At 37.4% G+C, this 24,849-nt stretch overlaps 1 protein-coding gene across 1 annotated transcript in view; it reads right to left on the bottom strand.

The window, feature by feature from the left end:
- Positions 1 to 24,849, bottom strand: part of LOC306883341 (putative E3 ubiquitin-protein ligase MID2) — a 131,765-nt gene that overhangs the window by 86,812 nt on the left and 20,104 nt on the right. The window contains exon 2 of the mRNA XM_079438525.1: positions 17,880 to 18,588. Within this exon, the coding sequence (XP_079294651.1) occupies positions 17,880 to 18,572 (693 nt within the window). The 5' untranslated portion in view covers positions 18,573 to 18,588. The remainder of the gene's footprint in view (positions 1 to 17,879; positions 18,589 to 24,849) is intronic.

Genomic DNA, 24,849 nt, shown 5'->3' on the forward strand with positions numbered 1-24,849 from the left:
ACAATGGCATCGTCAATATTGCTTATCAATTTGAGCCGGATTGAGACGCAGAGGATATTAGTGAAGAGGATCGCGCAGAACCTGTGCAAGCATGGCTTTTAATGGTAGGCATATGTTTTTTGTTTGTTGTTGTCTCATACTTTTAGATACGCTGTTATTATGCTACTGCTTATGTTTGCTTTTATTATATGGTTTTATTATAATTAAAGCTTTAATACAGTACGGCAACCGCATGCGCGTCCATGCTTAATGCTTGTCAGGGCTTTGTGAAAATAAGTATATAAATGTAACAGTTCATTGTTGGAGCTGAGCTGATCTGAATTAGAGCGAGAGAGAGAGAGAGAGAGAGATGCAGAGCAGAGCGTGTACACAGCAGGGCGACGCGAGGAACAGGATTGAGAACCGCTGCTTTAGAACATTGATTATGAAACTTGTAAATCCATTAGAATCGTTAGAAGAAAGAATAGCGATGCATATAGTATATGAATACATTTTTACGTGCACCCCTAGTTTTCTTCCTCTTCTCTAAAGCAGCGTCCCCTTCGTTGCATGTTCCCGGGGGCGGGGTTTATCTGGGTTTATGATGTCACTAACCCTGAATTATTTTTATTGTAGCCCCTTACGAGCCTTTTGTTGTAGGCGATGCTATGCTAATTTTGTAAAAGACAATTTCTCCCTTTGCATTGAATGTTGAGCTTCGTAACTTTGCAGATGTTGTTTATGCTCACACAGCTACATTACACACTAACAAAAGTTAAAAAGGTGAAATCGTATTAAATGACTCCTTTTTTAAGTTTAAAAGAATTGTTCACCCAAAATGGAAAATTCTGTCATCATTTACTCACTCTCAAGTTGTTTCAAATCTGTATGCATTTCTTTATTATTATTTTTCCATACCATGGAAGTCACCTGTGTCCATCAGCTGTTTGGTTACAAATATTCTTCAAAATATCTTTAATTCTGTTCAACAGAAAAAAGAAACTCATTCAGGTATGAAAAAACTTGAGAGTGAGTAAATGATGACAAAATATTCGTTTTTGGGTAAACTATCACTGACTACGTTTACATGGACATCGGTAATCTAATTACTTACCTTATTCTAAATAAGGCAATATTATGATTAAGGTGTTGTTTTTATAATATTCCTTTCATGTTCCTGTTTTACATGTTATAGTACATAGATCGATTAATGGCACACATCATAATAACGTCCCCACGTGACGCCATCCGACATCCCCAGAATTTCACATATAAACATATAGTTCGTCTTTGTTATGGTGTCATACACAGTTTCATTTTTAATGGTTGTTTTTTATGCCTTTATTTCAACCTGGTCTCATGGCATAAACGTACCTGGGGGCATTTTTAGCGAGACCGTTTTTACATACCTTACTGCCGCAGTTTCAAAGACAAATGTCCACTGAGTGGCGCTAAACCACGGGTTCAATTGTTAAACCCTGGCACATTTTTATTACGTTGCTATGTATTGCTATGTTTTTATTACGTTGCTTCAGGTATGTATTGCAGCGGTTCAGAATTCAAATATCTGGGGACCGTCGCTAAAAATGAATGCTCTATCATGTTGGAAATATGCCCTACACCAAACCCAACCCTAAACCTACCCGATAGTGTTGACAAATGCGAAACTGATATAAAAACGCATTTGTTGATGCATCCATGCTATTTGAACTTCCTTATATGCAGATTTGAACTGTTTTGTCAAACCGTAGTTACACGAGATTCGAACCGGAGCTCCTCACCTCTCAAGTACATCTCCGTACTCAGCGAGCTACTGAACAAACCTACCATCTATGAAAACCCATTCATATGAAGCTGGATATGTGTGATGCTAACGTTCAAAAGCATCAGCTTTCAAATCTCCCAGCATATTAATATTGTTTTGAAGTAAAAACATGATATTCTTCAAGTAATTGTGCGAAAATTATGCTTCATTAATCAAAACTCTGTAAATTTGTGTGAAAAGGAATGAAAGGCGTCAGAGTTTTACTGCCTCTAGTGTTCATTTCTTTTTGAAACTGCACTGATATGTACTTATTGGTACGTATTTCGATCTCGCTAAAAAGTGCCCCCAGGTACGTTTATGCCATGAGACCAGGTAGCTTTATTTAGATACGTCAGTATAGGTTGACAGGAAGCGAAGTGGGTGAGAGAGAGGGGGATGGGATCGGGAAAGGTCTGCTCGAACTCAAAATCGGAGGCCTTCGAGGCCACGAGGCCTTCGGTGCTGACGGCGTTTAATTTTTAATTTTATGAAAGCTTCAAGTGCAGTTAATTATTTGTCATGTTATACGTGCAAACAGATGACGGCGTTTTTGAAGCCATGCTCTTTTGTTTGCCGTCAAACGGTTACCCACCCGTGTGTATTCTGTCGCAAAATGCGTTGAAAAGTCCTACACGACGGTAATAGTGTGATTAATGTCGATACTGCACTTCAATAATGCGACTAAAATAGGAATACTTCATGTCTTAATTCGATTTCTGTTTACTTCGAATATGCCTTTAGCCGAATTAAGGTAAATCAAAAATCTTTGTTTACATGGTAGATTCTTAACCAGAGTATTGTCTTAATCGTGTTAAAATCGGATTATTGTTGTCCATGTAAACGTTCTAACTGTTCATTTTGGTGAAGTTTCACATGTAATATTTAGATTTTATTTTATAACAAAAACTCTTTCTAATCATTTTAACTTTGATTAACAATCACAACACTGCTTGAAAGTTACACTTTATAATGTAGGAAATTATTTTCTAAAACAAATAAGAATCCGTAAATTATTTGAATCAAATCAATAGTTGTCTTTCTATCGTACTGTAATTCCAGTCAGTGTGTCTGAATCTGTACTGCACCGGCAGCTCATAGGACTCTTGATATGTTTAGTACGATTAAGCAGAGACCTGCATTGCTTCGGTGAAGAAATTGGCTTCTCAGACAATTAGTCTGCTGTAGGGCTGCAACTAACGATTATTTTGATAATCGATTAGTTGGCCGATTATTCTTTCGATTAATCGATTAATCGGATTAAAAAATATTGACCAAAAAAAACACTATTCCACATTCTGCCCAATGTTCTACAAACAAACGTGACAACTGAATGCTATGAAAACATACAGTGCTTAATTTATTAGACCACTTATCATAATAAAGAGAAAACATATTTTAGAAATTTGTCAAAAATTTGTTTAAATTTAAAAATGTTATTGTCATTTATTGGACATAATAATTAAAAATGGCCTCATAACAGCTTGCATTCTTGCTGGTATTGTTTATGTACTTTTTGACTGCAATTGGGTATCGCGCAAAAAAAAAATAAACTAAAAAAAAATACAAAAAAAAATAAGTGCTCTGGTTTTCTTTCATAGATAACAGCAATAATGATATTATAGCATTAAAAATAGCCTACTACTGTTACTAAAGAGCTTACACATATTGGAGTACTAACCAGTACAGAAAGCCGAAAAATGATTTTGGTTATCACCAATACTGTTACTTTAGAGCAGCAGTGGCACAAACCTTACATAAACACATTGTTAAAAAACTTACATAAATTTGTTAAGCATTGTAAAAATTGAATATAGTTTAAACCTCTATTAAAAATTAAAATAATAAAGATAATAATAAAGACGAATAAAAACACAAACTCAGTGTTAAGCAACAGGTAAGAGTAATGTTCTGCAGGAACTACTTTGATCACAGTCACCTCGTCATTTCTTTATCCTGTAAAAGGCCGTTATGGAGCGTCTCATGTTTATATTCAGACAGACAATTACACGCTGTTATCCCTTTAAAGTTCCTACTCTCATAAAATATTTTAATTTATTTTAAACCTTAAATTAACTTTCAACAACAGATAATTCAGCACAGTGGATATGTTTGCGCTGAAAAGCCTATTAATTGTCTCCCTCTCTACTGTGTTCTGTCCGTCTGACGCGCGTGCGCGCGCCCCGCCGCGCCGGCGCTCATTCGGTATTTTAAACTTAACACAGACTGTCAGGACGGACCTTTATGCAAAAATGGAAATGCTCGCGTGAATTTGTGGCATTTATAGATAAGGATATGACCGTAAACTGAACGTTTTTGCGCTGAGGACGCACACGCATCTGTCAAAGCGCCTGACAGGGCAAGCCATTACTCTTATGCATTAACTTAAAGCTTAAAATAAAGAATTATCATGTTTTGGGCAGCTTGGATCACGTGCTTCTCCGGCAGAATCTCATTCTGTTTCCTCCACTATTTTTAGATGCATTTTGTCCATAGAAATGCATTATTCAGTGCCGTAATTTGACTAACCAGCTGAAGTTGGACGTGCACTGTGGGCAGACCCGATTAATCGATAATGAGAATCGTTGTCGATGATTTTCATAATCGATAATAATCGATTTTATCGATTAGTTGTTGCAGCCCTAGTCTGCTGCAATTAGTTATAACAATTTAAAATTTGTTGAGATAATATCCAACTTAATTAAACTTAACTGAAGTTAACTAAACATAATTTTAAACAGTCAAGAAATGACATTTTTTTTTTAAATGCATTATTACTTATTCTAATGTTGAATGGTTAAAAATTGCTCAAAGTAAATAATGAGCTGCAATCTGCTAAATGTATAGCAGTGAACATTTAACAACTAATGGTACAAAACATACAAATTAATTCAACATGCAATTGGAACTTCTTACATCTTGTCTACGAGGCAGTGCAGCAAAACTGGATTGCTCTCATTATAATCAATGAAGCTGTCTACACAGCAAGTGTGAAACGTTGCTCACTAGTAGTGTAACAAGAAAGCTAAAATCTATCAGAGCTGCTCTGCTGGAGGAGGAAGAAGGCTATAGCAAGTATACTGTATATACACAACGTCTTTGTGTGAAGATATCGCTCCAGTCCAGTACAGCTACCCCTTTCATTTTATGGACAAACTGAGACATTTTGAAAAATATCTTCTTTTGAGTTTTGATTTGGAATGACATGAGGTTTAAGAGGATATGTCAAGTTAAAAAAACAGTTCAACTTTTGACGTAGCACAGAGGATCAATGTCAGCTTTAAATCAATGGACCAATCAGATGAATCTGGGGATGTGATGAGCGACTCAAGTGCATTCGGTGTTTAGCAATAGGAGTTAATGTACCTCTAAACATGCCTTCTGTTCAGTTCCACTGAGCTCTCGCTGCTTTTAACGCAAGAGCACATTCTGGACGGCCCCTCGGAGGGTACCTTACAGGAGTATTTGTTTATGACAACGCTCTGACAAACAAAAGACTGGATTAGTTTTGTATGGAGAGGTGAGGCAGGGTACTATAATAATTACCAGACTTTCTCTATTATTTTAATCTGAATTGCCATGTTAGTAATTTTTCTGACTTCTTAAAGATTGTGAATTCCCATGCTGGTAATGATTACACCACCTATTACCTTTAATAAAAAGTTCTAAAACAAAATAAACAATCTACCTTTCAATGTTCATCTTGTCTGATGTTCACAAAGCAATCTTGTGAGAATTAATATGCTCGTAAAAATCTGCTCTCTGCAGCCCACATTTAATTACACTACTGCTGTACATCGAGTGTGGACTCTGATGAAAAAAAAAACATGCTGGATGAACAGATTACATTTGACTAGAAATTAATTTTAAGCTGCTTTTTAATGCAAATAGCATTTGTTACTTTTGTGGAAAAGCGGAAATGTTTTCACTTTATTTATAGCCTTTTGCATCTAATTTTACAGGATAGAGCATGAGAGACAGGGCAGACTGGACTCAAACCCACCTTCCCCTGAGCGCAGCAGCTTTTATGTGTCACGACACACAAGCTTGTAAACTACCCACTGTGCAATGCTTTCAAACTTAGCATGTCATTTTGTGATTGGTGCAAGGAGACAAGGGGAAGTTACAAGTGATTGTACATTGTTCAAAGACTTGTCTGCTTCATTCTTTGAACAATTTTTTCAAAATAAATAAAAAAAAGAGAATCAGATACTAGGACAATGTGCAAATTGTCAGCCTTTTTTATGTGCACTGCATGATTATAGATATACTGTTTAAGACATTTTTTATTTGGGATTACAATCCAATGACATTTTTATAAAGCAACATACTAATCTTTGTATATCCTGCAAACAGTTGCTTAAGAATTTATGAAATTTTGTGTGTGTTTATACTGTTTTTCCTGTTTTTAACGTTGTTAATAATAGGAAATGTTTTTTGAGCAGTAAATCAGCATATTAGATTATGGATCATGCGATACTGAAGACTGGAGTAATGATGCTGAAACTTCAGCTTTTCACAAGTAAATTGTAAAATATATTAAAATAGAAATGAGTTTAAATTGTATTAAAATTTTACAATATTACAGTTTTTTTTTTTTTTTTACAGAATTGTTCATTCACTAAGCATAAGAGACAAAACAACAAATAACCTTATTGACACCCCCAAATTTTTTTTTAAGGGATTATCCCTTTGATATGCTCAAAATACTGTTGAAAAACAATAACAGTGATTTTGTGGGGTCATTAAGTTTGTTCCATCTTGTTCGATATTCACTGTGACCTTCATTGGTCTGTGATAAGATCCAGGCTGTCTGTCCTCATCCCCGACTCATTGGCAGAAGTAGAGATAAGCTGAAGGGGAAGAATAGGTGGAGGGGGTCTTGTCATAGTCAATGAGTGTCCCGGGGCAGGAGAAGGAGGTTTGAGATTCCTCAGGGAACGAGAAACGAGGAGAGAGGTCGCAGAAACTCTGCAGACGTGCTCGTGGTATCACACTCCCCGCTCTTGTTCTCTCTCAGGACAGCCTGTCCTGATGGAGAAAGGCTGCAGGAAATTCCTACCTTGGACTGTTTTCTGACATTCCGACTCCTGGCGGAAAAGCGCCAAGCATCCCTAGCAGAGATAACGGATGACCCAGGTCACCTCAGTCTAAAACTGCTGGGATCAGAATAGCTCGGATGGAAGCGGATGCGGAGTGATTCAATGATTTTTGATCTTGGAAAACATGGTCGGAAAAGATGGAAAAGCAAAGCAATTTTGTTCACAATCGACTGTAACCCAAGCAGAGCACAATAAAGAATCTATTAGGAACCGCAGATCCTGAGAACTGTTGACTGACAAAGATGGAGGAATGCAGATAAATGTCACCACATCAAAGCCTGAACAAAACCAATTCTCAGGGAAAACCACAGCAAGGTCTGCGGTACAGAGAATCAGGGAGAAAAAAAATAATAAAAGGCAGAGTTCATCCCCGCATGAAAATGTAAAACTCGTATGACTTTCTTTCTTCTGTGTAACACTAAAGAGAACTTCTGAGGAATGTACAGGTCAGTCTTCCCATGCAATTAAAATAAATGGGGATTATGGCTTTCAAGCTGCTAAAAGGATGGAAAAGCACCAAAACATATTATAAACATGGTCCATATGACTCATGCACTAAAAGGAGGATGTGTTTTTGTCTTTTTCAGTAGCTATTTTTAACAATAGCTTTTCCGGTAACAAGCTTGTTATTTGTGGCAAAATACTACTTTTTAACTCAAATTTTATTTATTTTTTGTTCTGGCCTAAAATATTGACTCTGTTCAATTAATTTTAATGAAACGATTCATTTTGATGGTTCATTTAAGAAAATAAATATAAATCAATCACATAGTGCATTAAAATGTAAATGCATAAATAAAAGCAGTGTATTTAAAGTATTCTGACAGCCTTGATATAAAAATAGATCGAGATTGAATCACTGAACTCAAGAATCAAGTCAGATTGGTTTGCGAATGAATCATTCAGATTCTGACTCAAAAGAAAGATTTGTTTGACTTTAGTTTTATTTATTTCATTTTTTACATACAGCTATTGCATACCGTCAGAAGACTTGGAATTTACAAATATGTACTTTTATGATGCATTTGCATCCTTTTTGAAGTCAAATCAGAAAAAAAAAAAATTGGTGTCTAAAAAACTTTAACTCAGAAATTGCTACTAAATTTTACAAATTTTATAAAAAAAATAAACTTGAATTTAAACAGAAAAATGTAAATAGTATTTTCTTTGTAAAACTTTCTTCAATAGTCTTTGATTATTTAATAATTTTGAAAAATCTTTTTTTTATTTTTTACAAGAGCGACCAGCAGAGGCCTCAAAATGTCTCTTTTTGTTACACAGAAGACTGTAAATCATACGGGTTTAGAAAGACATGAGGATGAGTTCATTTTGAGGTGAATTAATTCTTTAAAGTCGCTTTGCAAAGCAAAACATCCGGCGCAAATAACTTCAGGACTTTGGAGTACAGCACCACAGCAGGCCAAATAAAGGTAGAACGTGAATGCAAAAGACTCTACATGAATTACTAATACACAAATCCCATTTCAAAGAGGGGCAAGACTGAGTGGAATAATCTCCTAAAACCAGAGCCAGTACAGCTTTTAATCCCACTCTCTGAGCATTACTGATATTGCTCATCATGTATGCGGCTGGCAGATGTATCTGTGGCGCTTTGCACTTCACACCACAGCACAAAGCAGAGAAACACCACATTAGCCCCACGCACTCAAGAAACTCCTCAACCTGGAGACCAAAGTGGAGAGAGAAGGAGGTTCGCATTGTAAGGCTAATGACTCCACTTCACTGCTCTTAAAAGCTTTTCAGTTCCTCTCTGCATTAATTGTGTATGGGGAGCGCAAGTTTCAAAGCAGTTTAATAACAAGCCTCTGTATTCACCTCTGATAACCTGTCACTATTTTTCTTCACAGCATGCACCATGCATTACGCACATGTGGCTGTTTTTGCACGCAATCATGTGCCAGGTATGTGCACGCCTGTACAGGAGAGAGAAAAAAGCCCCTAAGAATTTCTCTGAACGCCTCCGTACAGAAACAACAAGCACTCTTGCTTCACTCGGTTCTCACGCAGCTGCAAAACACTGGCACACCTCCATACAGATGGGAGAGAAAAAGAAAAGAGACATGTTCCAAAAAGCAATAATAGCAGCAAAAACCATTAAAACACATTTTATTATAATAGATTATTACCAGAGTTGGGGAGTAACTGACTAAAAGGAGAAAAGCCACTAATTTAACTGTATTTTTCAGTAGCCTTTTCAGAATAGCTTTTCTAGTAACAAGTTATATTTTTTCAACATGTAAAGATGCAGTGTGACAAAATGCTACATTAGCCTACTATTTTTTTGTTTTTTAAATAAATTGAAAAATCAGCTTAAAAGTCAAGCTATCTGGGGTAAAATAGTCTCCAATTCATTTTAATATTTAGACTTATATTTAGAAAAAAAGTAACCAAAAATTGCCCCTTTTCTTTACTTTAGACCCCTTGAATAATTTTAAAGCTTTAAGTTGTTGAACATAAGAGAACATTAACAATACTAAATAAAAATATTCACATTCACACGGGACGTCGGCGTCAACGCCTCTCGTTTACTTTGAATGGAGTGACGTCAAGCGTTGTCGAACTGAATTGTGGGTCCCTCGCGTCGCTTCACTGGCGTTGCACGCGGCAGAAGTTGAAAACTTTTCAACTTTTCAAGCGCCAACGCAGGCGTCAGCCAATCAGATCGCCTTATGCAAATACCCTAGCGCAGACGCTAGCCAATCCTGTTCATGCAGCACCAGAAAAGTATGTGATTGGCTGTTATCACTATGACGGCGCATCAGCACCATGGTCAGCACCAGCAACTCCCATAGGCTTCCATAGGATCTTAGGAATGCGGAAGTAAAGCGTGTCATGGAGCAGCCAATAGTTCCAAACAATAACCGATATTTTCAGCATTGAAGCCCATTCATTTCAGTGCTTCTCAAGCACACTCGCCAGAAATTTGAGGAAATTACAGCATTTTTGCCATTTTAACTCATTAGTTTACCTCTCGGAAATCTGACCAGTAGTTGTATTTTATGAAACGTGTTATAGTTAATGTTTATTTTTAGATAATAGGCAGTATATGCTATATTTGCAGTTAGATAACGTGGATATATTATATAATAAAATATTTAGATGAATACAGTTGGTTGCCTTTTTTATTTTGAAGTATTTGCAAAACTTAAATTTACATGTTTTTCATTTACATTTAGTCATTTAGCAGACGCTTTTATTCAAAGCGACTTACAATGTAGAAGCAAACAGACCAACGAAAGAGCAACAAAATACAAGTCTCAGTTAGTCTAGCACAGTTCACATAGCAATGAGTTTTTTAAATAAATATAAATAAATAAATAGAATAGAATAATTAGTCAGATGGTGGTGAAAAAGATGTCTTTAGATGTATTTTTTTTTTTGGTAGTTGCATTAATTTGTACAATAGTTACAAATATCGTTTACACAAAATATGAAAACGTGGCGATTGAAGGCTTAATTTCTATATCTGAAAAGTTGCAAGCTGTAGCTTGTATGGTAACAATTTACAGTTTCAAAATATGTTCCCAACACTGACTATTACAATACAATAGTTTTGAGGGTCACAGTCACTTGTCCTCTGAATACGGGTGTAAGTCAGCTGTGAGTGCATACAAAATCTGTAGCTTTCATTACTCTAAATGAGGAGTATTTCCATAGTGCTTAGATTTATAAGCATGACACATTGCCTCCTGCATTATCTCCTCTGAACACCTTGGGCTAAAGGACCAAACCAGGCCAACGTGGCCGCAGCAGGGGAATCTGGCAGAGGCTGAGGTGGATGGAAAGCCCAGTTCATATCAAGCACCTTTTCAGCTGACTTGCTCTTTTGGCTTTGAAAACTGTCTTTTAGGAGCATTTTGAAAATGACCCCAGCGGCCTACTGATGGCTCACTGAATGCAGCAGAATTGGGCGAGTTGGTGTCTGCTGAGCTGGGCTCATATATCTGTGAGAAGATAGATGGCTTCCCTAAGGAGCTTAGAGTAAGAGGCCCAACTGCCAAACGGGGTGGAACTTTAATCAAAGCTGACTGCTGCAACTTGCAACTTTTCCGAAATAGAAATTAAGCCTTTAATCGCCACTTTTTTCATATTTTGTGTTTTGGCCCTGTAAAACCTAATCCCTGAGCGTTTGCGAGAGTGCTGTCATGCTTTGAAGGCCTCGCTGTCCGACGTTACTCATGTAAGTCACGTTCAAACGCAGGAGACGGGGTGGGATCAATAGGCGGATGGAAGATGCGCGCTGAGTGCAATGGACAGCGGACGCCTAAACATAATATTTGTCTTGGCTCCTTTCTGCAGCTGTTTAGAAGTGAAGAGTGTGTGAAGAGGTGTTGATGAGGTTTTAAAAGAATGGCAGCTCATTAGCTTCCTGAAGTATAGCAAACAAAGACTGAAGCACCTGCTCTTCAATCAATTAGCTGCCTGTAACAAAGCGTCTGAGAGCATCAACACTGAAAATCCAATTTTCAAAAACATTTTTACACTCTGCCATTCAAAAGTTTGAGGACATACAATTTTTTTTAAATAGTTTTTGAAAGAAGCCTCCTAGGCTCATAAATATAGGCCATATCACCCTGCAGCCCAAGACTGGTTGCCCACTGAAGCTAAGCAGGGTTGAGTCTGGTCAGTACCTGGATGGGAGACCTCCTGGGAAAACTAGGTTGCTGTTGGAAGAGGTGTTAGTGAGGCCAGCAGGGGGTGCTCACCCTGTGGTCTGTGTGGGTCCTAACGCCCCAGTATAGTGACGGGGACACTATACTGTCAAAAAGCACCATCTTTCGGATGAGACGTTAAACCGAGGTCCTGACTCTCTGTGGTCAATAAAAATCCCATGGCACTTCTCGTAAAAGAGTAGGGGTGTAACTCCGGTGTCCTGGCCAAATTCCCTCCACTGGCCTCTGACCATCATGGCCTCCTAATAATCCCCATCCACTTGATTGGCTCTATGACTCTCTCTCCTCTCCACCTGTATCTGGTGTGTGGTGAGCGCACTGGCGCCGCTGTCCTGTGGCTGCCGTCGCATCATCCAAGTGGATGCTGCACACTGGTAGTGGTTGAGGAGAGACCCCCAAATGATTGTAAAGCGCTTTGGGTGTACAGCTATACACAATAAAGCGCTATATAAATGCATCATTCATTCATTTATTGTTACAATTATTTATAGTATTATTACAATTTAAAATATGTTTTCTATTTTTCTATTTTAATGGCATTTATTCTTTGATGACAAAGCTATTTATTTATTTACAATCGTCAGTATCACGTAATTCCTTATGTAGGCCTATTATTTCATATTATATTGGATGTATTATATTGTATAGTACAATTTACAATGTTGTGCTGTTTAAAGAGCTGCATTTACATAAAATAGTTTTTTCTAGCAATTTTATACACTGTAAAAAATGATATGATGAAAAAGTCATGACAACTTATGTTTTAAAGTTACTTTAACTCATAAAAATAATTTAAGCAATTTAAAAAAATATTTTTTATAAGTTATACTAGATTCAACTTGATTTTTTAAGTCAGTTTAATGTTTAAATTAAATTAAATGAACTTAACATTTTAAGTTCTAACTTATTGGCACTTATAAAGCCAGATCTCTGAATGGATTAATGCGCAAGAGTCAAATTTGTACATGAAATTCAATATCAGAGTCCTTTCCACCAAGAAAAAACTGATTCAGCAAATCTAGACTCATGTTTAATACATAAAGACATGGCAGTGAACTTGAAGCTGTCCGTTGGGCTGGCGTGAAGAAGCAGCAAGCATATCAACGTGATGTGGATGAGGTGAGTGAATGCTTGTGTTGTGTAACATGATTTTGGAGAGATTATTGTTCATTCTAGCAGAGCAGAGTATTAGTTATGTTCTGTCATATATTTCAAAAGTGTGTTTACCTTTCAAGTTTTAAATTTAATAAGGTGGCCGCTCTGCTCTGCTGTGCTGCATTAGCGCTGCAGTTGTAATGTAACAAGTCCCATTTGAAACAAATTTGTTTCTCCACCTGTTAAACATTGTTAAAATTGGCGATTTGAGCGATTATAGGTGTATTTTACCATTAAAGTCCGTATCAGTTGGCTTTGCTGAACAGGCTCGGCATTTTGCAAGTTTATCCAAACGTTAACGTTAGTCAGGCTTGCCTCGCCTCGTGCGAGTTGGTATTCGTTACATTACTGAGTAAGTAAAAGTAAGCGTATTTTTAAAATTTTTAGGGTAGGTTTTGCATTTCTGTACCAAATAAAGAGTATAAACTATGTCTTAATATAAGTCGACATTTGAACCACTTTAAAAGAGATTTTTCTCTACATAATTGTTTTTCTCTCTTTTTTACAGGCACACATTGTTTGTCTGTGAGTCCGAGACTTGATGAAGGGTAAGTTTTGCATTTCTATAAATAAAGTGTATAAACTATATCTTATTAAGATGAGCCAATGTTGAATGACTTTAAAGGTTTTAAATATATCATTAGAAGGTGGAGTTCGATTGGTCTCCGATCATGGGCTGGAAGATGTAGGAGCAAGGAAACGAGGAAGCATTTGTCGCTGTGATTGGAGCTGCAGATACACCGGTCAGTGTGGCTTGGCCTGTTAAAGAGATAGTTCACCCAAACATGAAAATTCTGTCATTAATTACTCACTCATGTCGTTCCACACCTGTAAGACCTTCGTTGATTCTCAGAGCACAAATTAAAATATTTTTGATGAAATCCGATGGCTTTCTGTCCCCCCATTGGCAGCAACTTAACTACCATGTTCAAGGTCCAGGACGGTAGAAAAGACAACAGAAAATTAATCCATGTGACTCCAGTGGTTTAACCTCAGTTTTATAAAGCAACGTGTTTTGTTTGAGCAAAAAACATACTTTACCAATTTATTTCCCAAAATATTGATTTGCAACACACACTTACCACAACACATACGTGTTCACACAAAAGTTGACATTGTAGCGTGAACAAGCTTTGGATAATATTGTAAATATAGTGGTAAATAATTGATTTTTTATTTTTGCGCAAAGCACTCGCGTTGCTTCATAAAATTGAGGTTAAACCACAGGAGTCAAACCACCTTGCTGCCAATGGAGGGTCAGAAAGCTCTCAGATTTCATCAAAAATGTATTCATTTATATTGTCACTCCTGAAACTGTATACGTGGATGTTCAGTCCTATATGTTCAGAAACAGAGCAAAGGGCTCCTCTTATAGCGCAACTGACTGAGCTTTATCACGCGAAAACTCAATGATATAATCAATGACTCACTACACAATCAATCTCTTATTTACACCGTGTGTATGCTTTTCTCTCTCTCCCGTTCTAATAAGTACATCTGCGAGCGTGTAGAACTCTACTTGCGAAAACAAAAATGAGCTCAATGCGGTTTCTGACTAACCTACAGAAAACACCTCTGACTGGCCATTGCTTTCAACAGAGATGCCTGTGATTGGCTACAATACTCAACGCTGCAAAAGCACGATGTAAATAAACGTGTGGTTCTATAATTCGAAACCAAAGCACGCACACAAAAACACACAGGAGCGTTTAAAATCGGTTGTCTATAAGCGGGTATAGAATTTAATTGGTACTGTAAAAAAAAAAAAAAAAAAGAACCCCTCCCCCATCAAAACACTTTTTCATCTGATCTGCACAAATCTCATAAGTGACCTATTTTGATCTCAAAAAGGTGAGTTTTCACCGAAAGGCGAGCAGTTTGCATCTATGCTATTACTTTCTAATGAGAACTACCGACAGTTATCATAAGCCCCCGTTCTCAGGCCTACATAATTAAAAATTGTATTCATTTAAATAGCCCGAAACTTAATGTGACTCTTCATTTCTTAATAATTACCTAACATGCAGTAAGTTCTGTTCAAAACACATTAAACACATTCTAAAAACACTTATTATTATTTAGCCAGAAAGGAAAACTTGCAAAAATGAACAAAAAATTTACTCAGGGCCAAATGCAACTTTTTTCAGGATATAAGCATGTGCAAACCTATGTGCAAACGGTTTGGCTTCACAATAACTATAATATGCAATTCTGTGACTGCTGACTAGGAAACGGCAGAGCTCATCTAAACGCATGAAACAGTTTGAATCATCATCATCCACCGTGAAGCTTACGTACAAACAAGTATTTCTCATTTTACTTGAGCCGGAAGAAGATTAAAAGTTTGAAGCCCTGAGCCCTGACGGCGTCTTTGCTCTCTCTCTCTCTTCAGGTTGTGGATTGGAAGTTCAAAGTTAGACAGGTTCAAAGCTTCGGCAGGGGAACATTCAAATAAGCCTCTGCAATGTAGATACAAACCCCAATCCGGACGTTTTGCATTAAAAGTACATTAAAGTGCATTTTAGACCTGGCATCTTATTTTAGGCCTAGCACAACTTTTTTTAAACGGAACGAGTCAAGACTGTTACAGGTTCCGTGCGGAATGTGTACAACAAGCATCTACGGCACAAGAGGTAATTATGGATAGAACATTCCAGTGAGTAATTCAAAAACGAGGTAATCCTCTCAGTCCGCCGGGATTCCTAGAGGAAATTAAATGTCGATCTGGATGCTGTAACCTTTGCAGACTGCCAGCCTTTTTTCTGATTCCCTGCAAGAAGATCTTGGGACAAAAGAGGAGCAACTTTCTCAGGTATCAACTTTCAACAACACACAATGAAATCAGTCTAGCACAATCCAGACAGTTTCAGCAGAGCCACGTTCGTTTTCTTCAAAAACCAGATGGGGCGAGCGTCAATGATCGGAATTTCGTTTGTGTGAGCTGGTGTGAACAAAGAGGTCAACCGGGATACGAGATCACAGGGAGATCACATGTGCCCTCTATGCTTGCTATTGTAATGCTGATGCAGAAGTCAATAGCGCCCTATTCATGGGAGCCAGATTACGACGGTGTAGAGGCCTCTACATGGGCTCGTATTTACAAATCCACCATGAGAACTTAAGCACATAACCCTAGCGGCCTTAACCTGCTCTTCTCTTGTAACTCGACCTTCGCAGGGATAATTGAGGTAATGGGAGGCTGATCTGGAGGAAACTTGCTCTGAAGTTATGGTGGCATTGAAAAAACAAGGCACGGATGTAATTCTGGCCTTCTGCAGCTGCGAATGATTAAACTGACAGGCACGAGTGTATTCACAGGTTGGGAGCTCTGTGTGAGCTTCTGTATTTTAGCCCTGATTCAGCAATCAGTGTCTTTGTAGCAGGTCAGCACTGCGTTTCAGTGCCGAACAGAGAATGGCTTTAGGGACTGCAGACTCATCTAATATGATAATGAGTTGTGCTCAAAGGAACAGCTGGGCAGTTCTGGCTGAATGAAGCGTTACACTATGAAGGCCAACAAAATGTCGCAAAAAATGAGTTAGGTTGATGCTAATGAAATGAAATTAGCTTACTGAAGTGAAAAAAACTAGTTTGCATAAATGATGGTTACAATACATGATGCAGGACAACAAAGATCTTACCAAAGAGATCACCTTGAACTATTTCACTCAAAACCGGTCAACATGAACCCTTTCTACTGCTCACTTAGAGGAGTCTGAGCTGCTTCTATAATAAAGAGCTAATAGTGAAAACAGCTGTATAAGGCCAGACACTGCAGGCAAAAACACTTTAGTCTATTTGGCTTTTTCTTCAGTGGAAAGAAAACATCCAAAATACATTTTTATCCTATTGTACATTATCTATTTGTGTCTGTAGATTTAAATTTAAAAGCTGCTTTCTCCACTTTACTAGCATTACATACACAAAACCTTTACAGATTTATTCCCACGTACATTCTGAAGGTTTTCACAGAGGGATTTGTTCATACATAATTTTTCATATGGTTCGTATGGTACATTTTTTCTGCTTGTTGACAATATTTTCTGATTTATGGAGTGAAAAAAAAAGATATCAAAAATGAACATATGTCAACAAAATGAAACAAACTTTGAACCTCGCTTTATCCAATTTTTAGATTTCTGTTCTGAAATGTATGCAAATGAGTGCATATTTAAAAGAAAAGTTCACCCAAAAATAAACATTTGCTAAAAATTTACTGAACCTCAGGCCATCCAAGATTTAAATGAATTTGTTTCTTCATTGGAACAGATTTGGAGAAATTTAGCATTGTATCACTTGCTCACCAGTGGATCCTCTGCAGTGAATGGGTGCCGTCAGAATGGGAGTCCAATCAGCTGATAAAAACATCACAGTAATCCACAAGTAATCCACACCACTCCAATCCATCAAATAATGTCAAAAGCTGCATGTTTGTAAGAAACAACGGTGTTTTAACTTTAAACCGTCTCTTTTGGCCAAAATCCAAAAAATAACACTTCCTCCAGAGAAAAAGTTCACCCCCCGTTGTCCTCTCACATCAAAATCCACCCACATATTTGTTTTAAACTGTTTTAGGCGGTTTTTGCTCATAAATGGTGCTTGATCTGTGCATATTTCTCTCCTGATTCAGACGAGATGACTTTTACACTGGAGAAAGAAATATTATGGATATAGGACTCTTATATTGAAGCTAAAAAAAGAAAAACATCTTAATTATGAATTAGTTTTTTACAAACATGCAGTTTTTCACTTCACGGTATGTTAACTGATGGACCGGAGTGGTGTGGATTATTGTAATGTATTTATCAGCTGTTTGGACATTCATTCTGACGGCACCCATTCACTGCAGAGGATCCATTGGTGAGCAAGTGATGCAAAATGCTAAATGTCTCCAAATATGTTCTGATGAAAAAACAAACCCATCTACATGTTGGATGGCCTGAGGACGAGTACATTTTCAGCAAATTTTCATTTTTGTATGAACTATTCCTTTAATTAAATAATTGCATTACATAAAACTTGTAACACTAAGAAGATTGCAATTCTTAATGTAATCAAACAACTGGGGAAGCATAGTTATATCTATTAGCTGCATTTGTTTTTTTTTACCTGGGGTGCCTTATCTTAAGAATCAAGTTCAGGACTCACCTTGAGCTTGTCGAAGCGATCGCTAAGCGAGGTGACCTGATGCTCGCGGTGCCGTCCCACCAGCTTGCAGAGAGCACAGATCAGCTGGTCGTCCACCACGCAGTACATGTTGACCTTCTCATTCTCGTGCTCCAGGCAGGCCAGCCCACGCAGCTGAGCGTCCGCCACCGGCTCCACCAGACGATGGCTGGTGAAGGGCTTCTTATTGGGGTGCGTGGCCCGCAGGCAGCGGTCGCAGTACGACACCTCGCAAGTCACGCATGTCTTGACGGCCTCCCGCGGGGGCTCCTGATCACAGAATTGGCAGCCAACACGCTCTAGGGACATGGCGCTACTGGCGGGGCTGCCCCTCGCGCTCCCGCCGAGCGTGGCGCTGTAGGGTCGCGGCCGGCGACTCTCGTTGGGGGAATTGGGCCCGCTGACGGAGGCCTTCTGGAAGCGGTCGATGATGTTCTGCAGCGTCACATTGCGCTTTAGGCCCTCCAGGCCGCGCTGGTTGAGCGTGATGACGTAGCGGCAGGTGGGGCACTGGAAGGCGGAGATGGACTCTAGAGGCTTGGTGCTGGAGCAGTGCGAGACCAGGATGCGGTGGGCACAGTTGAAGCACAGGCTGTGGGCGCAGGGCAGCAGGAGGGGGTCCTCAAACAATTCCAGGCAGATTGGACACGTCAGCTCGGACTCCAGTGTTTCCATCTTCAGTTGAACCGATCTAAAGGTGACATCAAATCCCACAGAAGCTGGTCAGTCACCTGTGCGGCGGATAGCTACGGGTTAGTGGCAAGCAACTTTAGTATGGCAAAAGCAGCAGAAAGAGAAATTCCGCTCAAAAACAAAAAGGTATACAAAGTCAGTGACTAAAGTATTTAAATCAGTTGAAATAATTTAAATCAGCATATTGCTTTGCTAATGATAACATTTTAATCAAAACTACATACTGAAAAAGAAAATCTAAACGGAAAATAAACTTTCATCATAAAATGATATTTTTTTATATTATATTATAGCCATAAAGAATACAAACCTTAAATTAAAAACTAAATATATTGAAAAAGAAAAACTAGAGAAAATAAACTTTCATCATGCCTTTCTATTTTTAATAGAAAAATATTATATTATATTTAGTCATGAAATAAAATACACTAAAATAATTTTTTATTATGAATTATATTTATTTTTATTTAAATTAATATATATCTTCATATATTATATATTATATTAATACTAAACGTCAAAATTCTAAAAATACTAAAATTCTAAATTCTAAACTAAGTACACTGAAAAAGAAAAAGCTGAAACTAGAGAATTTTTTTTTAGAAAAATATATTATATCATATTATAATATAGCCATAAAATCAAATATTAAAAATCACTAAAACCTAAACAGAGCAGAATTTTTTATAGTACATTATATTATATTACTACTATATTTCTTTTTTTTTTCATCACTGTTTTGGTTGTGTATTGATGCTGGGGTAATGTATGTATAAGAATTATGCCAATAAAGTGAAATTGAACACTGAACTAAGCTAAATTTGTGATGACAAAAGCTAAATTAGAAAATAAATCAAACTAAAATAACCTTGATGACAATTGGAAAAAAGAGGAGGAAAATATTGATTTTGAGCGGAAAATCACGGTTAATGACAGCACACACTCATTCAAAGCATTATCTCTGGCTCAATAGTGGCAGCGTGTGTAAGCTAATAGTTTTACAAGGAGAACATAAATGTCATGATCAAGGATTGCCTTCAAGCTGCATTGTCATCGTGACAGATGGGGATTAAAGAAGACTTTACGTTCCATTCATACGCATATGCTCTGGGCTAGATGAACAGTGATGAACAGACGCACACACACACACACACACACACACCTGTTGGGCTTCAGCAAAGTAAATCAATGTCATAAAGCAACATCTCCTCTACCCATAGACTAAGACGCAATAAGATGCATCACTTCACTTAAGACAGTTTAAAGGAAAGCTAAACCCCCTGAAGTAAAACCACTCCTGCGCATTAATTTTAAATCATATATTCGTGCCACGCTGCTGCTGTTTCTGCTTTGATGAATATGAATGGGCCCAAATCAGCACAGCACATCACTGAACACGGGCACCTGTGCCTCCAGCCTGCATGCTAAAATGTGTTTGTCTTTTCAGCTAATGAGCTGTACTTCACATGGTGTGATGATACATCGCCTGTTTGGTTAACAGTTATATAAACAAGTTAATTAAGAAGAAATCACACTATATGATGAAATTTTATTACTACCTTTGAAGTAGGGATGTGCAAAATTATACATTTATAAAACTGATTAGTATTTGGGTTGAATGACTAGGCAGTCATAAAAAGCCCTGCATAATTCTATAATATATGCCAGTCGTGTTTCTGTGTACACCAAACATGAGCAGAGCAGTGTGGTCAAACGTAAACCACTATGCTTTCAGTGTTGATGCTTCTAGTATAAAAAGACATGCATGTGTACAGACAAACTTAAAAAAAAAGACACTTAGTTTCCAGCGAACTTAGCTGGATGATGATATCACTGAATCAATGATGAACTGACTTTAACTGAAAACTGAGTGTTTACTGTTTTGCATTATTACACACTACTTTTTCCTATTTAATACTGTAAAGCTGCTTTGAGACAATCTGTATTGTTAAAAGCGCTATATATAAATAAAGGTGACTTGACTTGGCTTGACAATGCAAGAATGTGCAGGGAAAATACATTCAACATATGAATAAGCGAAATATCTATAACTAAATTAGCAAATAAATAGCATTAAAGTGGGAGAATTTAAAGCAATTTCCTGGAACAGGTTAATGTGAGACTTTAAGCAGTATTTTATTATTATCTATTACTATTTTATTGACAAATTACCATTATTATTATTATTGAAACAAATAATAAATACATAAACATAAAAGAACAAAATAAATAAATGTTATGATGATAATCATAATTATAATAGTAATAACAGCAACAACAACGAAGATGATGATGATTACTATTAATAATAATAATAATAATTATTATGCTTCCATTTTTTATTTCTCACTCTTGTCTCTATTTCTCCTTCTTGGGCCTGTGTGCAGCCATGTGACTTCATATTGATTGTGCTAGACCGCTCGGTGGCTTTTAACGATCTCCATCTCTGATGTTACATACAAATCAATGCAGAACTCCAAGCACACGTAAAAGGCTATGATCACATTGCCTTAGTCTATCACACTTCCCTGCACCTTCTGATCTAACAGCGACACCGTCCTATCATTCCCACATTAGGCTTCAGCTCCATGGCTATTGAGCGTGTCAGAATCTTCAAGACACACTGCTCTACTGGAGCAGCAAGTTACTGTCATTTCTGACAAGCAACCTGAAGCCCCTGACTGCTGCTTAAAATGATCTGACAGCTCCTGTGAGGAGCCAAAAGCTCTTGAAGTCTGCAGACATCCTGAGATCTTGTACTAAACCTTTAACTCGACAGGCACTTATGACGGAGAGCCAAGAAGGGCATGTGATTAAAGCAGCAGTGGACCAGGTGGAAACTGGATGAGGTCATTACTGGAAAAATTAAATAACATGCAGATATATGGTAATAAGAGCTTGTGTCCTTGTGTAATAGTCACCTTGATGGACAGCGATTCTGTGAGAAAAATAATCCTTGAAAGCTTGTGTTAAAGTTATCGCAATAATCCAGTACTGGCAATAATGAAAAAAAAAAATATTGATATAATTTTAATTCTATATGATAATATTGTAAATTATCTGCTTGACACTCCAACACAATAGGTGTCAGTATAGTACCTTAATGTTGGTTGCCATCCTTCATTAAATAAATAAGAAGACAACACAGTGTATAGGTACAACCATAGATATACTGTACATACGTAGATTCCTCATTAGCGACTGTTTCTATGGGCCGCGATACGCAAGCAATCCGCCATTTTTGGAACGGTCTGCGAACCTTTGAACGTGTTGACAGTGTACGTCTACAACAGCAAGTTATACGCTTGTATATCTTTGAATACTCATTGATAATAATGTTGAATGACGACCAGTTGACCGTTCAACCGGACCGGACGCAATGTATATGGAGCGGTCGAAAAGGGCATCTATACATATCTATGGGTACAACTGCCACGCAAAACATGAAGATGCCAGATGAAAGTGAGATACCTCGAAAAAGTTTCACCAGGTTGGGAGTTTTTGGATTTGGTAAAAAAAATAAAATAAGGCTGTTTGACACCCCAGTGAGTGAACATCTGATTACATGACAGTTTGATTTTGAAATTTGAGTTATTGCTTGGTCCTCATTGACCAGTTAGAAACATCACTGACTCTTTGCTAAGCTCTGCCCCCTAAGCTACTATTACTGGCTCAGATGTTCTTTAAAAAAACAGGCCACCTCAAACATTAATTGTAGATTTATGTGAACAGTGTGATTTGTGCTCATAAACTGTTAACAATTGCATGAATGCTATTCTTAGGGGACTGGATGCAAATTGCAAAGCAGTTTTGACTGCCAAAAAAAAAAGAAAAAAAAAAAAAAAGAATGAAAATTGTGAAGACTGAAACAAAATTGAGGCAAATGCTCAAACTCAGTCATATAATCTGATATCAAATAAAGAGGCCTCATTTCATAGAAATGACATCTAAAAGCATTAGAGTGAGTAAACAGAACACCTTGGAAAAGTTTGAATTGTTTCCCTTTAAAAAAATGCTAGTTCCATTTACAACCATCCAAACACAAGGGACTTATTACATTAGAAAAGAGCAAAAGCTTACCTGGAAATCAGTTCTGCTAAAGTAGAATCCAGTGGTAAGTGGTGACTTTAACCAGGTATTCTATATAACGTAAGACGACAATAAGAAACCTTGGCAGGTGTTGATTTGAATGTAGGGCTGTTGGTAGGAAGAGCTATTCAATGGCATTGCCTTCTCAAGAGACATATGAATGCTTATGTCACACATGCAAGGTATATCAAGCATGGGGAAAACCAACGGAGCAATAAAAATCCTCAGAAATGTTAACTTTGATTACTTTGCTTAAACAAGTCACCAAGTAACATTGACCTCCAACATGCTTTGTCTATGCCAAAAAATATTCTTTCAAAATGTGATTTTCAATAATCGAGAACTGGCAGCAACAGCATAGTTTTCGGGTTGGGCGAGCAAATTCGCGGACAAATTTTCTTGCTCCAGAAATCACCCAAAGTCCAACAAAACGATGAGAGAATGCAACAATAATGACAATTCATAGCAATAGAGTGCAGGTGCCAAAGCTGTTGTGCAAACCCTCTGTAATTGGCAAGGATTTGCAGAAAATCACCATCAGTTGGAAAATAATTATGTATTTGCAATATTTTAATATGAATGCTTTATGTCACACCTCAAATAAATGAGTCCCTGAACTCATTCTCTCAAATGGCTTGGGTTTGCAGAGCATTCATAGCTTCTATGGAAGAAATGGCAGGACTTAGTGAAGGTCACAAAGAGGTCAGCAATGGACTCCTCTACAGATGGTCTGATGTTTTGAATGCAGATTTTGAGACATTTTAAAACATACAGCGAGAGTAAGGAGAGTAAGCCAGAAGGTTTAGCACGTAAACGTCTATTTTAAGTGTAACAAGCAGAAGAAGGAGATAGATTGGAGAAGTGGAGAAGCAAACAGTTTACTCCTTTCAAAGAAAGACACCACATATAATCTGATTATGATGAAGTGCTCCATATGGAGGGTGATCAGAGTCTGCTTTTGCTCACGAACAGCCCCTCTCAAGCACAAACACGCATACACACGTTCTCAGAGCCGAGTCTGGTTTATTTGATCTGTTCTTGGCTTGATTAAGGCATTATTTTCCCCTTTGATGTAGACTGGGAATCAGAAAAAGACAAAAAGCAGTCTCTATAAGAGATGACTCATATGGTAATGATTTAACAAAGTCACTTAGTGTTCAATTGCAGGCACAAGTGTACATCAGGTGTCTAACGTGTTCGCCTAAACACAAACCTAGCCGCCTTGATGCTGATATATTTGCTAATAACATCCAAATGTAATACATCTCTCTTAAACAATCTTACGACAGCCCACTCTAGAATACAAATACTAAGCACGGCTAGTTTAAAAGATGGCAGTTGCATTTAGTCCTATCTCTGGTCTCCTGGGACTCTACTTTTCTGTGCCTGTTAGGACAGAAGGAAAAAGAAAAACCAACAATCATGCGTCACTGAGAGGTATGGCATTTCTGGAACAATGACAATTAGCCTTGACTAAACAATAGGGACAGTTCACTTTTAAAAAGGCTCTAAGGACTGCTCTTCCTTGAATTATATGCATACACTGATAATGAGACAATGATTACTTACCACATATATATAGGGTCACTGAAAATGAAACTTTCTCTGCTATTTTTAGATGGACTAATCTGCTACAAGGGTTTTTAATGCATCTTTAGGGTTATTACATTCCTAACATTTACTGTACATACATTTTTAGAAACATTTAGTTTAATTCACATTAGTTTATACTAAATCAATCAATCAATCAATCAATCTATCTGTAATTATTTATAATTTTCTCATGGCAGATGATAAAAAGTTACACTTTGTCTGATAAAATTAACTTGTCTGACTGTTGGCCAATATTGTTTAAATACATTACATTTTTAAAATAAGTTAATTTAGGCACAACATGACAATGTACAGTATGAAAAAATAAATGAATTTCAGAGATTTGCCAAAGTTTATTTACAATTAGTATTTACAGACAGACAGATGCTGAAATTAAACATTTCCTCAAATCTTGCCAATATTTTGGATTTCGATACAAAGTAAAACTAGTAGGACACCATAATCCTTCGTAAACCTGTCATAACACTGACCTACCATCCAGATGGCATTATATACTGTAGGCCATTCCAGTCAGGACACAAGATAACTCACTGTGCTAGCCTGTCCGGAATAAGGA

This window comes from Barbus barbus (genome assembly GCF_936440315.1).
Source record: "Barbus barbus genome assembly, chromosome: 17".
Lineage (NCBI taxonomy): Eukaryota > Metazoa > Chordata > Actinopteri > Cypriniformes > Cyprinidae > Barbus > Barbus barbus.